Genomic DNA, 14318 nt, shown 5'->3' with positions numbered 1-14318 from the left:
GCCTTATATATGTTAGGTTAGCATTCTACCACTAAACTATCCCTCCACAAAAAGGTTTTATTTCTTTTTAAAGTCATTTAAGCATCAAAATGGCAATATAACTTCTTGGTTATGGAAACAAAATAACTGTTGGGTATGGAAACAAAAAATTTCTGTTTTGTTACCAGAGATCAAACTCAGGACCCTGTGCTTGCCAGGCAGGCACAGGGCTGCTGAGCTACATCCCCGGCCCTAACAAACTTCTATTTTGAAAATGGAAGAAGTATATCACTTTTGGGACCAAGTTCCAGTTCTCTAAAATGAGTTTCACATATTTAGTTTTTAAAAAACCAGATTTCCATTCTAAGACTCATTAAAAGACATTTGACTTCTAAAATCACTTGTTTTTGTAAAGCAGTAGGAGTATACTTCCAAGAAACCACTTTTACGAAAGAGTGATTCCCAAAATGTGATCTTAGATCCACAGTATCAGCCTTACCTGAACTTTTTAGAAAAGCAAATTAAATTCTCAGCCCCACTCCAGACCTTCTGAGTCAGGAACCACACTCACAAATCCTCAAAATGATTTGGATGCACTCAAGTTTGAGAACCAAAGCATCTATCTGTTAGTATATATTAAGGCTCAACAGACTTACAGTATATAATTAATAAGAGTTTAGCATTAATATGGGTCAACCAAGAACCCAAGCATCTTTATTTTCTGCTTTTAGATATTTTGAGCACATATCTATTTATAAACTGAAACCTCTCTGTAGGAAACAGCATGATATAATGTAAACTGTATTAGTCTTAAAGTCAGAAAATATAAGTAAAAATTAAGTTGGCCCTAAGTGAGTCAGGTGAATTTCCTGGATTAGAGTTTTACTTTTTTTTTTTTTTGGTACTGGTGATCGAACTTGGATCCTTCTGCTAGCAAAGAAGGTGCCAGAACCACTTAGCTAAATCCCTGGCCCTGGGTTAGAGTTTTAATTCAGAAATAATTAAAATTGGGTAATCAGTCTTAAAAACACTATTAAGAACAATCATTTATGTATGTATGTATTTATTTTTTTGGTACCAGGGATTGAACTCAGGACCTTACGCTTGCCAGGCAGGCATGGCGCCACTGAGCTACATCCCCGGCCCAAGAAGCACCTTTTAAATTCCATTGGATAAAACTGTTGTTAACCAGATGACCAAAATTTACAACTTTGGGAAGTTATTTCCAATCATCTATCATTTCTGATTTAATCATTAGCAATGAACAGATGAAAGTGTGCCAGGAAAAGAAGTTTTCAATTCTAGATTGTAATACAGAAAAAATTTACTCATACACCTTCTCAGAGGAGACTTGGTAGTTCCTCAAAGGTAAAAGTAGCAATATGACACCCAAGAGTTGGGACCCAAAGAACAAGATACTAATTCTCTTTGTAAAGCAAGCCCTTAAGAGATAGTGTTTAAGCAGAAGGAACACAAGAACAATTCCACTTAAATATTTAACATTTGCTGTTAAAAACATAAGGTATTTATGAATTTCCTTGATACTTTCACACTATTGAAACATAATTGCAAGCACAGTTGGTGAAAAACTGTATTACATTTCTAGAGATTGAGCAAAAAAAACAACAAACCCAGTATGCTCACACAAAAATCCTGAGCATAGCTTATTGTATCTTAGGTGCTTTATGGTATTGAAACACTTACAAGAGGTTATGTAAATCAATAGAGAGAAATAAAATAACTTAAGTGGTAGAAAAAAAAAATGAGAAGTCACTGCCAAGTAAATGCTCTACCAAATGACCTTTAATGGCTAATTCCCTTGCCTCAATTTTTCTCTCACTGTAGTAAAACCAACTAAGACATGGCAATCAAAACAAATTCTGCAGTGTTTCCACCAAACTGCTTTCTATTCAAAGTCCCAAGCATTCTGAAAGAATGAAAGCATTCAGGGCTGATGTCTGGCCATAATTCTTCTAAATTACATTATAAATTTTCATTTTGCTGAAGCCATTTTAACCAATTCTCAGTTATCTACAGACATAGGGAACAGAATTTTGAACAGCTAGTAATATTAACTAAAATGATGTACTTTCCCCTCCCCATACACCGTACATTAGAGGAGCTTATGAACACCAAAAATCCAAATTCAGGCTGCAAAAAGAATAAGGAACAAAAGCATCAGGACTGAATCACAGGTAGATGTGTGCGGCTGGAAAATAATAAGACAAAATGCACCATAAGAAGCTTTGCACTTTTTGTCCTTTTGTTTTCTAAGTGAAAAGTAAGCATGTTGTCCCTGTCCCCTTAAGGCAATCTCACATCACCAACCACTAGCGATGACTTGGTGACTGAAAAGAAAAATTCATTTCTGAAAACGAAAATTGTGAAAGTATGTGTAAAGTATGAGTCACGGAGTCTTTTAGAATTCCCTCCCTCATCATTTTAGGAAAAATAATCCATAAAAATAGCAGCTTTTGCCACATAAAATGTCAGTGAAGGACCTTGATTTTGAAGAAAAGATCCAGGCAAAGGCTGTTTTGCAATTCATTTCTAGCTCCCAAGCTCAAGATTTGACAATCATAACTACAAGGCATCAGTGTGGCTGCTATCAGAGCTGTTTGAAAATACTCATTCTCTTTCTGCTTCCAAGCACATGGAAAGATTGCCTTCTGTGTCCTACTGAACTGGTATGGCTGGGTAACCTAAATTAGCTGCTAACAAAATACAGTGTGAGCAGAAGTGACAGGCATCACATCAGAGCAGAAGCTCTTACAAACCAGGGTCTCTTTCTCTTCCTCCCTCTCTCCTCATTCTCAGGAAAACTAACCTGAGTTTCTTTACAAGGTGGTAGTTCCTAGAAAGTGATAGCAGCCATGCTGGAACCCTTGCTTGAAGGTCTCACACTGTCATTTCCACCACATTCTACTGGTCAGAACAATTCCTACAACGAGTCCAGACTCAAGAGATGAGAAAACAGACTTCATCTCTCAATCTGAGGAACTGCAAAGAATCTATGGTCATTGTAATCCACCACAGAAGTAAGTTGATGTAACTGAAACTATAGGTAGAGGTGGGTAAGCAGAGTAGAGATACTTTAGAAGAAAAAAGGAAGACCTCTAAGGTGTTGCTAATGATTCAGCTAATCTGAAGAACATTTAAACTGGAAGGGCCAGGCAAGCATAAAGATGTTGAGGAAGTGACAAGCTTGGTATGTATGAGGAATAAGAAAAATACTAGCATGCCTATAATTCAAAAAACCATAGATGAGGTTGAAAAGGAAGGTAAAAGCCAGCTGATGAAAGATACCATAATCCATGATAAGGAACTTGGATTTTATTTTAACTGCAATGGGAAGTTTTTGAGGCCAGGGTGAAAAAGCAAATCAACCACTTAAGAGTTTTAGTGAGAGATGATGATCATGAAGATGGAAAGAAGCAACTAGATTATGAGATATGTTTGAGGATTACAATCAATAAAAGTCCGTAAACTGGCTGGTGAAAAAGACAACAATTGAGGCTGAAATCTTTTGTTTGGGGATTGAAGATTTTGGTGAATGGTGTTATCAATTATTCCCCCCACTCAGCTTTTTAAAAAATGAATACAATTTAATTTCTACTTCTACTTATTTACATAATACTTTGTTTTTTTGTTTGGTACTGGGGATCAAACCCGGGACCTTGAACTTTTAAGGCCGGTAGCGGAACCACTAAGCTAAATCCCCAGCCTATACTTTTTCTTAGAAGTATTTGTAAGAGTCTAAATAAAATATTACTGTAAGATGGCTGTTGATAAAAAGAAAACCATAAAGCTAAAACTACTATATAAAAATTAAGTTTACTACATTACAAAGAACCTTAATATTAAAAAATTTCATCTAAGAAAATTTAAAACATTATATTTTGTACCAAATAATGAACTGAAGTGTTACATAAAAGCTAACACCAGTGGTGTACAAGGGATAATTAACATATCAAAATTTAGTTAAAAATTCTTCTAAATTATAACATATTTTGGAAAACTGAATGTTACTAAGCCATTTTGCAATACTTTAAAAACATTTTGGCCAGGGATTTAGCTCAGTGGTGCTGCCACCTGACTCACAAGCACAAGAGTTCAATCCCTGGTTCCAAAAACATTTTACATTGCGTATTTTGGGTATATATTACTCTTTATCCCTTTGACCCTGTACTGAGGATCGAACTCAGGACCTTATTCTTTTTGTTTTTGTTTTTGAGACAGGGTCTCACTATGTAGTTCAGACCGCTCTGGAACTGTGTAGCCCAGGCTGGTCTCAAACTAGCAGCAATCCTCCTGCCTCAGCCTCCCAAGTGCTGGGATTATAGGCATGCGCCATCATGCCAGCTTTTTTTTTTTTCAGGACCTTGTTCTTGCAAAATAGGAGCAGTGCCACTGAGCTAAATCCTCAGCCCTATTATTCTCTCTATTCTGACAAGAAATCTGTAAGAGTCATACATGACCATAAGAATCATTAATAGAAAAGAGGATAAAAAAATACATGTTTCTTGTTCAGATAATACAACTATTATCCTGATACTGCTACTAGCATTCACTCCCATTATTGGTTTATATTTACAGAGATACCCACAGAGTTTAAAATGGCAGTGGCAAGGCATAGGTACTCAATAAACAGTAACTGGATCAACATCATCGTCCCTGCCAAGACACTCTAACTGTCCTTCTCAAAGTGAAAGCTATACAATTCATCTCTCAACTACTCAAAACCCTTGCCTCTTCTTAAACAAACAAACCTAGAACCTTCTTTCTGAATACCTGAAACCAAATTAAAATACTGATTGATTGATTGATTGGAGACAAGGTCTCACTATGTGGTTCAGGCTGGCCTTGAACTTACTATGTAGCCAAGGCTGGCCTCAAACTTTACCTCTGCATAATATATGTCTTTATGCCTATATGCATGTATATATGTAGAGATACACACACATATGTATATATATATACACACACACACACATAGATTTGCGTATGCATATGTAAATGTATACATGATGTATGTATACATATATGAAGCAGGATACACTTCACAATTTTTAAAAATCTACAAGATAAGTACGAAGTCTTCCTATGCTGCTCAGATTTACAGAAATTAAACAAATGAATTAGAAAGGGCCAAGGTTAGTTCCCTCTAGTCTATACTCTAAATTGTGTTGGCTTATCATTTACCCAAGGTTAGACTGTTTCTCTAAAATCAAAGACACTGTAAATATAAAAACTAAAACTATAAAACTCTTAGAAGAAAATGTACACAGTAAACTGGGTGTAGTGGGACACGCCTTTAATCCAAGCACTTGTGAGGCTGAGGCAGAAGGATCACTCTGAGTTCAAGGCCAGCCTGGGCTACACAGTGAGTTAAAGGCCAGTCTGAACTACATAATGAGAACCTGTCTCAAGGAAAAAAAAAAATCTGAAATAGGCAAACCCAGAAAGGCAGAAAGCAGACTAGGGATGATATACTAAGGGAGAATGGGAATGACCGTATGGAGTTCATTTACAGAAAATTAAAATGTTCTAGAATTAGTGGTGATAATTGTAAAACTTCATGAATACATTAAAGACCACTGAATTGTAAATCTTTTGTTTGTTTGTTTTTTTGAGACAGGGTGTCACTTTGTAGTGCAGGCTGGCCTTAAACTTGCAGCAATCCTCCTGCCTCAGCCTCCTGAGTGCTGGGACTACAGATGTGTGCCACATACCCAGTTGAACTGTAAATTCGAAAAGGTAGAATATTATCATATATTAAGTCCTAATAAAAGAAAAAATGCAAATGCTAAGGCACTGAGACATAACTTGATCAAGACTCCAAATTATACCAAAAGTGAAACATGGAGACTTTAGTCTCCAAATCGTTCAGTATATCCTAGAGTTGTACTTCCTCATCACTACTAAGTTACCCAAAGCCAGGAATGGTGGCACATAAACCTAGAACTCTGGGATGCTGAGGGAGGAGGATTATGAATTCAAACTCAGCTTGGGCAACAAAGAGAGCTCCTGTCTCAAAATAAAATAAAAAAAGGGCTGGAGGTGTGGCCCAGGGCAAAGGCCCTGGGTTCAATCCTTAGTACTGAGGAACAAAAGATATCCAAAATTATAACACGCACCACCAATTTGGTAATAAACAGCTTTTAAGCAAAAAGCAAACATCATACATTAAAAAACTCCACACAGTTCTATACCATAAGTTTTATGAAATTAAAATTAACATTTAAGGGCCAGGGATTTAGCTCAGTGAGTGGTTGTGTTGCCTGCCTCACAAGTACAAGGTCCCGAGTTCGATCCCTGGTACCAATAAATAAATAAAAAAATAACATTTAAACACTGAGGCACTCTTGGCTACAGGAGTCCTATATATCCTCTCAGTGACATGTTACACAACCCCCTCCACTGAAGCCATGTTCTTCACTTCTGTAGCACTTTTAGGAGCAACGTATAACTCCAAGACAGACTGAAAAATACTGTATTTTATGTATATTTCACATTGGATGATTCCTTTTTCTTACAATTATAACATTCTAGAAGTTAGTCAACTTTCTTGAATATGTAGGAGAAGCTTTCAGTAGACAGAAATTTAAAGTTCAATACCAACTTTTCAAAATACAAAAATCAATCATAACAGCCTTTCCTTGCTTTAAAAATCTGTACTTCAATCCCACTGCATTTTTTGCATTATCAGAAAAATTCTAACAATTTTTTTTTTTTTTTTCTTTTTGGTACTGGGGGTTGAACTTGGGACACTGCACCTGGGAGGCACTGGTGATCAAACTCGGGTCCTTGTACTTTTGAGGCAGGTGGCAGTTTACAGTATTTTTTACTGTCTAGCAAATTGATATATTTTTTCCTCCTGAATTTTATTATAAGCTTCAAAGTCCCTTCTGATCTCAAATATGCAAATGTTACATGGGATTTCTTCTAGTCTTTTTATGTTATTTTTATACAGAGTTTTGAACAACTGTAAATTAAAATTTAGTTTTAATTATTACACAGAATTCAATTAAATAAAACAGGAAAATATTGGGAGGAAATAAAACACTGACAATGATTATTGCTGAATAGGATTATTTATATGCTTTTCCTTCCCTGTGCTTTCCAAATTTTTTTACAATCAATACCTTTTTTGGGGGGGTACAGGGAATTGAGCTCAGGACCTTGTGGCTAGGCAGGCACAGTACTACTGAGCTAAATCCCTGGCCTGAACACATATTACTTTTACAAAATCTAACCTATCTCTTTCCTTCTGTCTCTGTCTCCCTGTCTCTCTCTTTCTGTACTAGGGGTTGAACCCAGTGCTGTCACACTGAGCCTTTGTCAATATTACTACCTCAAAGGCTCTCTCATGTATATAAGAAATACAAAATATTTCTGCATATAATCCCAGCACTTGGGAGGCTGAGATAGGAGGATGGCCACAAGTTCAAGGCCAGCCTGGGCTACATGGTAAAAACTTGTCTCAAAAAACCAAAAAGAAAAGAAATTCCATTTCCTTTTTACATTTAAAAATTTTTTTTTTCTTGGGAGGCTGAGATAGGAGGATGGCCACAAGTTCAAGGCCAGCCTGGGCTACATGGTAAAAACTTGTCTCAAAAAACCAAAAAGAAAAGAAATTCCATTTCCTTTTTACATTTAAAAAAATTTTTTTTTATTTATTTAAAAAAATATTTTTAAAATGAAAAAATAAAAAACATACTTCAGCACAAGAATGTAGACACAAATATAAACTAAAAGTATATCAAAAAATTTCTGTAAGTCAAGCTTGTCCTTTTTTCTACTTGTGAGCTTTTCTGAGTGTAAATGGCCAAAATGGACTTGTAACATCTCTGACAAAAGGCTTTTATGTTGGCAGCAATTTTGAAGAAACAACACAGTTCAACTACAGATGAACGACCATATATTGCCAATGTTAAGAGCCACAACCCTGAAATCCAAGTGTTGCTTACCATTTAATTTTTATGGTATGATTGTTATCTAAGGATTTATTATATAAAATTAGCCTCAATTTTCTAACCTACAAAATAGAGATAAAATAACTGTTCATTGCTGCAATGAAAAATCATGATATTCTTTTTAGAGACTGCTAGGATATTTGTAAATTGATAAATGAGTACCGTGTGAAAGAAGACCTGCTTAAGTTAGTTTATGAATGTACTATGTTTGGAGGAAAAAAACCAAAAACCAAAACAAAAAAACGAGTGTAACAAGTGACTAGTATCTCTTGATATTATATCCTAATATACTGGTAATTTTCAGAGGGGTTGACCTGCAGGAAAATGAAAGAGCAACACCAAAGAGGGCAGAGGGCTAGGAGGAGAGAGGCTAAAGGTTATACAAAGGGCTGGCCATTTGTGATGTGGTTTTTCTTTTAACTCCTCAACTCTTAATTTCTTACTCCCTAGTTTATAGAACACTTACATAAAAACAGTGGCTTTGAGATGAACAGTTGGTCACTGTGGTACATTTAAGAGTTTAGTTTTTGGGGAAGAAAAAAATGGAGAGCAAAGATCCTCAAGGAAGATCACTAATGGACAGAATAAACATTTATGGTGATGGAGAATAGCAAAATTGAATTTGTACTTACCATTTGAGATTCTCGAACTTTATGGAACATTTTGGCAACATTGAGCCCGTCAATGACAACATCAAAAGGAGGACAGGATTTTATAAACTTCACAAATCTCTTCAGTTCCTAGAAAAGAAGTCAAATAAGACACTAACAAGAACTGAGTATGGACTTTATCGTAAACATGTTGTGGCAACATTTATTATTTTTGGTTTTTTTGTTTTGTTTTGTTTTGTTGGTACCAGGGATTGAACTTGTGTCCTTGTGCTTGCGAGGCAGGCTGCAGATGTTTTTTTTTTTTTCTTTTGGAACTGGGGATTGAACTCAGGGCCTTGCACTTGCGAGGCAGACAGCAGAACCACTGGCTAAATCCCCAGCCCATTATTGTTTTGATAATTCTAAATATTCTTCCCTTAAAAGCACACACACAAACATAAACACAAAAAATACTCTCAAAATGAAACCTCAACACCTGTAATTTCAGTTCTTTGCAGGCTGAGGCAGGAGCATCACAAGTTTGAGGCCAGCTTGGGTAACTTAGCAAGACCCTGTCTTAAAAGGGGAGGGATTTTCCCACTGGTAAGGCACCTACCTAGCATGCACGAGGCTCTGGGTTCAAAACCCAACAACAAAAAAGCCAGACTAATGTATACAGTTACACAGAATTACCTGATAACACGTTTTAATCTCATAGTGCTTTATACTTCACAGTGCCTTCACATGTGACCTTATTTGATCTACATCCAGCTAGCTAGATTGCTCAGTTGACCCATGTTAGTCATGAAGAGAATGAAATGTCAAAATCTCTTAATCCTATCAGAAAGCCAAGGAGAAGTGAACCACAGGTGCACCAGCTACCAGAAAAAGTGTGCTAAAAGAAAAAAACTAAAAAAGCAGTAGCTTCTTTTGTAGCATTAATCAGCTTTTGTTTGCTTATAGCTGTTTTGAAGAGTGGAAGATTCATCTAGTCATTCATTTAAGTATTTATTTAGCTTCTACTTTATGCCTAGCACTTTACCAAAAAGACAAAAATCCCTACCTTAAGAGAGCTTAGTGGGAGGACACACAAAATAAAACAAATGAGTAAAGTAAATTAAATGTCAAATATGGTAAGTGCTATGGAGAAAAAAAAAGAAGGGAGGATGTTCCATGTCTGGTAATGATGGAATAGCTTGTACTGGAATGCTAGATGATAATATAAATTCCAGATTAAAAACTGACTATAGGGAAAAAAAAAACAAAATAAAACAAAAAAAATTGACTATAGGTCTAGGGGTATAGTTCAGTGGCAGAGTGCCTCATGAAGCCTTGGGTTCCATCCCTAGCACCACAAAAAACCAAAAACCAAAGCTAAAACAAAATAACAAAAACAACCATGTGTCTGAACATACTAAAGAATGACCAAGACTACATACCTATCACCCAACTACTACAAGGCTGAAAAAGGAGGAATTATGAGTTCAAGGCCAGCATGGGCTACATAGTGAGACCCAGTTACGAACAAACAAACAAAGAGCAAACACTAAAAACTAAGCAAAAGTTGAGGTATTAGAAAAACAAAAGAATTTTTGTTACTGAAGATTAAAAGAGACAAATGAAACATGACAGCCAAACACAATGTATGATTCTGAACGGAATCCAAGGGAAGGAAAAGCTTATAAAGGCTATTATTAGGACAAGTGACAAAAACTGGGAATCAACTGCAGATCAAGTAATATTACCATATCAGTGTCATAAAGATGAAGAACTCCCTCTCAATCATTAGGGAAACTTTCCCAGAGAGCTATTACATACCCTCCGGAATGGCTGAAACTCAAAAGACTGAGTAGGACAAGTATGTGGGGCAACTGGAACTACCAAACACAGGAATGCAAAATGGTATAACAGCTTTGGAAAACAATCTGGTATTTTTTCTATAAAATGAAGCATACACTTATCATGCAACAGCAATATCACTTCTGTGTATACACAGAAGAGAAATGAAGACCCACACCCACACAAAGACTTAGATGTGAGTGCTAATAGTGGCTTTATTGCTAACTGGCAAAGCTGGAAAATTCAAAGTGGTGAATGAATGAATGGATGGAAAAAAAAAAAAAGTGGGGCTGGGGATGCAGCTCAGTGGCACTGCACCTGCTTCACGCAAGGTCCTGAGTTTGATTGCTGGTACCGGAAAAACAAAGGTAGCACATCCAGACAAAAGAATACTATTCCGGTATCAATATTTGTATACAAATTTACAATATGGGTGAAGCTCAAGTGTATATAATGTTGAATGAGAAAAAGGCAGACATAAATGGCCAGTAATATATGATTTCAGTTTATATGAAATTCTAAAAGTGGCAAAACTGTATGTGCCAACACATATAACACAGATTAATGGTTCTACAGGTAGAAGGAACTGACTAATGAATACGAAGGGATTTTTTTTTACAAAGGAAATGTTTTGATAGATATAAATGTTCCATATCTTGATTATGGATGGAGGTGATTATACAACTGTACACACTTGTCAGAACTCACTGAACTATTTACATATGTATTTTTTTCTTGGTGCTGGGAATGGGATCTAGCGCCTTGCACAGCTAGACAAGTGCTCTGTCCAAAACTACACCTCCAGATCCTGGATTGTATCTCAGTTAACTTCATTATATATAAATTGCACTTTAATAAAGCTGATCTTAAAACAAAAGAAAAGCCTAATACTAATACAAATATATTTCATCTTTAAAGTTACCACTGATCCCTATGTATGTTTTTATTTCTCACTTGACCTCACTAGCTTTTCTATCTTTGCCAACTTCAGTTCCCTTCTTACTCCTTCACTTCCACTCAGCAAAATACCTTCCTTTAAAATCTCTCTACTTGCTGGGAATAGTGGTGCTTGCCTGTAATCCCAACACTCAGGAGCCTGAGGCAGTAGAACTGATGTGAGTTCAGGGCAAGCCCGGGCTATAATAGAGAGTTCAAGGCCAGCCTGAACTATATAGTGAGACCCTGTCTCAAAAAATAAAAAATAAATAAATAAATAAAATCTCTCTCTGCTTCAATATATTTCCTATAAAATATTAGAGTTCAAATTACTATCACAATTAAACATGGGTTGGGCCGGGGTTTAGCTCAGTGGTTCCAGTGCCTGTTTTGCAAGTGCAAGGTCCCGAGTTCAATCCCCAGTACAAAAAAAAAATAAAAAAATATGGGTTGGAAGAGGGATGCTTTTTATATAAATGAAAACTATCAAGGAAAATTAAAACAGTTTACACATGATATGACTTTTTAAAATTTCAGTCTATATACTCAGATCTATGGAAACAGAGCAAATTATTAAATTTATAACAATAAAGTTTCACTAATATATTCACCTCAGGAGTAGTGACAAACTAAGGTAATTCATTGTTACTGGCAAGACAGACATTTGAAAAAAAAATCCAGGGTAAAACTAGACATTTTATAAAATCTCCCTCCAGTTCTGTTATTGTAGATGTTAATAACATTTGGAAACCCCTAAAAATCACAGAATGGAAAAGGGTAGATTTGAGATGGTTAACCTGCAAGGTGAGTCTCAGGAGCCTCTATACAATAAACAGGATATGTAATGAAATCCCCCTCCAAAGATTATCCTTCTGATCCATGCCTTTTACTTAGCCAGAAAAACCCAAGACAGTAGGTGGAGCTTTTCTTCCCTTTGCTAAAGCTCCACTTACCAAAGTGCACCAACCAGGGATACTGGGTAATACTTTCCTAAAGACGCATAGTTTTCAAACTAAATCTGTTTACTATTGAATTCAAAAGCTACTGAATAGGCCTTGCAAATAATGCACAGCAAAGAAAAAGCTGACCTACTGAGAAAGCACTACAATCTGCAAGTTTAGCTATTTTAATGGAAAGTAAATTCACATCAAGAACATCTTTCTAGCAAGGGATTTAGTTCAGTAATTCTGCCGCATGCCTCTCAAGCGCAAGTTTCCAAGTTCAATCCCTGGTACCAAAAAAAAAAAAAAAGAAAGAAAGAAAGAAAAAACAAAGAATATCTTTCTAAAAAGCGAAAATAGAAGGAAAAAATGGAAACAAAGCTTCTATACACAGGGAGGGGAGGGGGCTTGGGGGGATGGAATAAAATAAATAAAATTTATTTTTTAAAAAAGAATATCTAAGGACACTGCTGGGATTGTCCTTGAATGCACATCGGCAGTGACCTGGGGTATGAAAATCTATCCATCTTTGAATTATTTGTTTTCTGATCACTGAATATTTTTAAAAATAGTTTTATTGAAAAATAATATACCATAAAATTCAATCATTTGAAAGTATAATTCAGAGTGTGCAATATTACTATGATCCAATTTTAGAGCATTTTGTCCCTCCTAGAAGAAACCCCATACTTACTGGCAGTTATGCCTACCCATCTCACCACCACAAAGCAATCAGTAATCAAATCTGTTCCTATAGGTTTGCCTATTCTGAGTTCTTATTATAAACTCAATCATATAGACACATGGTTTTTTGTGACTAGCTTCTTTCATTTAGGACATTTTCCAGGTTTATCCATGTGTAGCAGGAATTAATACTTCATTTCTATTCACTGCCAAATATCATATCATTGTATAGAGATATACTATCTCTTATCCATTCATCAGCTGGTGGACATTTGAGTTGTTTCCATTTTTGCCTATAATGCTGCTATGAACATTTCCATACAAGTTTTGCAGGAGTCTACACTTTCATTTATTTTGTAATTCCTAGGAATAGATTTATCCAGTCATAGGGTAACTCTATATTTAACTTTTGGAGGAACGGCCAGGTTTTTCCAAAATAGCTGCACCATTTTACCTTCCCAACTATAATTACAAGGGTTCCAACTTCGCCACATCTGCACCAACATGGTTATGGTCTATTACAGCCATGCTCATGGTTATGATGAAGCTGGCATCTCCTCATAATTTTGACACCTATTTGCCTAATGACTAATGAGGTGGTGTCTTTCTATGTGTTCATTGGCCTATACAGAGCCTTTTATTTTTGTAATGTATAGGCTTTTTAAATTCAGTGTGTTTCTTCTCGACAACAGTCACAACTTTTTTTTTTTTTTGGTACTGAAGATCAAACTCGGGACCTTGTGCTTGCCAGACAGGTGTGGCGCCACTGAGGTACATCCCTGGCCCAACAATCACAACTTCTATCATCATTACTTATTTTCTGCTCTCAAGACTAAATCTGCAAAGTGTAATTGCAAAGGAATTGTAAATTATGATTTTTTCAGAGGCTGTTAACTCAAAAGCCTGAGAGGACCAGGCAGGTAAAACAAAGAAGTAAAGTGGGCCAAATCTAAGAAAACACAACAGAGAAGGCAAAATGTCAAATAGCAAATGGTAGAAGTCCACTGTTCAAGATCTGAGAGGAAAGCAAGGTATAGTCAAACCTCCCCTTAGACAAAGTGGAAAAGACAGGCCCTTATAAAGGAAACATCCAGTGCTTAGTCCAGCTGCTTGTTGCCATGCAAAATAAAGATCCAGGTTTAGCAGATTTGACTTTTCAAGCAAAGCTGAAATTTACCAGGCCTTTAAAACCACATTTGGCAGCCAGATGTGGTAGGCTGTGCCTGTAATCCCAATGCTCCAGATTACTTAAGAGGCAGGAAGATCCAGAGTTTGAGAGGGCCTGGGCTACATAGTGAGTTCGAGGCCAGCCTGGACTTATAGTTAAGACTGTCTCAAAACTAAAAAAAGAAAGAAAAAAAAAAAAAAAAAAA

General features: G+C 36.2%; 1 protein-coding gene across 1 annotated transcript in view; it reads right to left on the bottom strand.

Moving 5' to 3' along the window:
* Positions 1-14318, bottom strand: part of Prorp (protein only RNase P catalytic subunit) — a 101180-nt gene that overhangs the window by 64239 nt on the left and 22623 nt on the right. The window contains exon 5 of the mRNA XM_010633608.3: positions 8588-8695. Within this exon, the coding sequence (XP_010631910.1) occupies positions 8588-8695 (108 nt within the window). The remainder of the gene's footprint in view (positions 1-8587; positions 8696-14318) is intronic.

This window comes from Fukomys damarensis, unplaced genomic scaffold, assembly GCF_012274545.1.
Source record: "Fukomys damarensis isolate Sample0158 unplaced genomic scaffold, DMR_v1.0_HiC HiC_scaffold_17, whole genome shotgun sequence".
NCBI lineage: Eukaryota > Metazoa > Chordata > Mammalia > Rodentia > Bathyergidae > Fukomys > Fukomys damarensis.
This window is presented reverse-complemented; position numbering and strand designations above follow the sequence as displayed.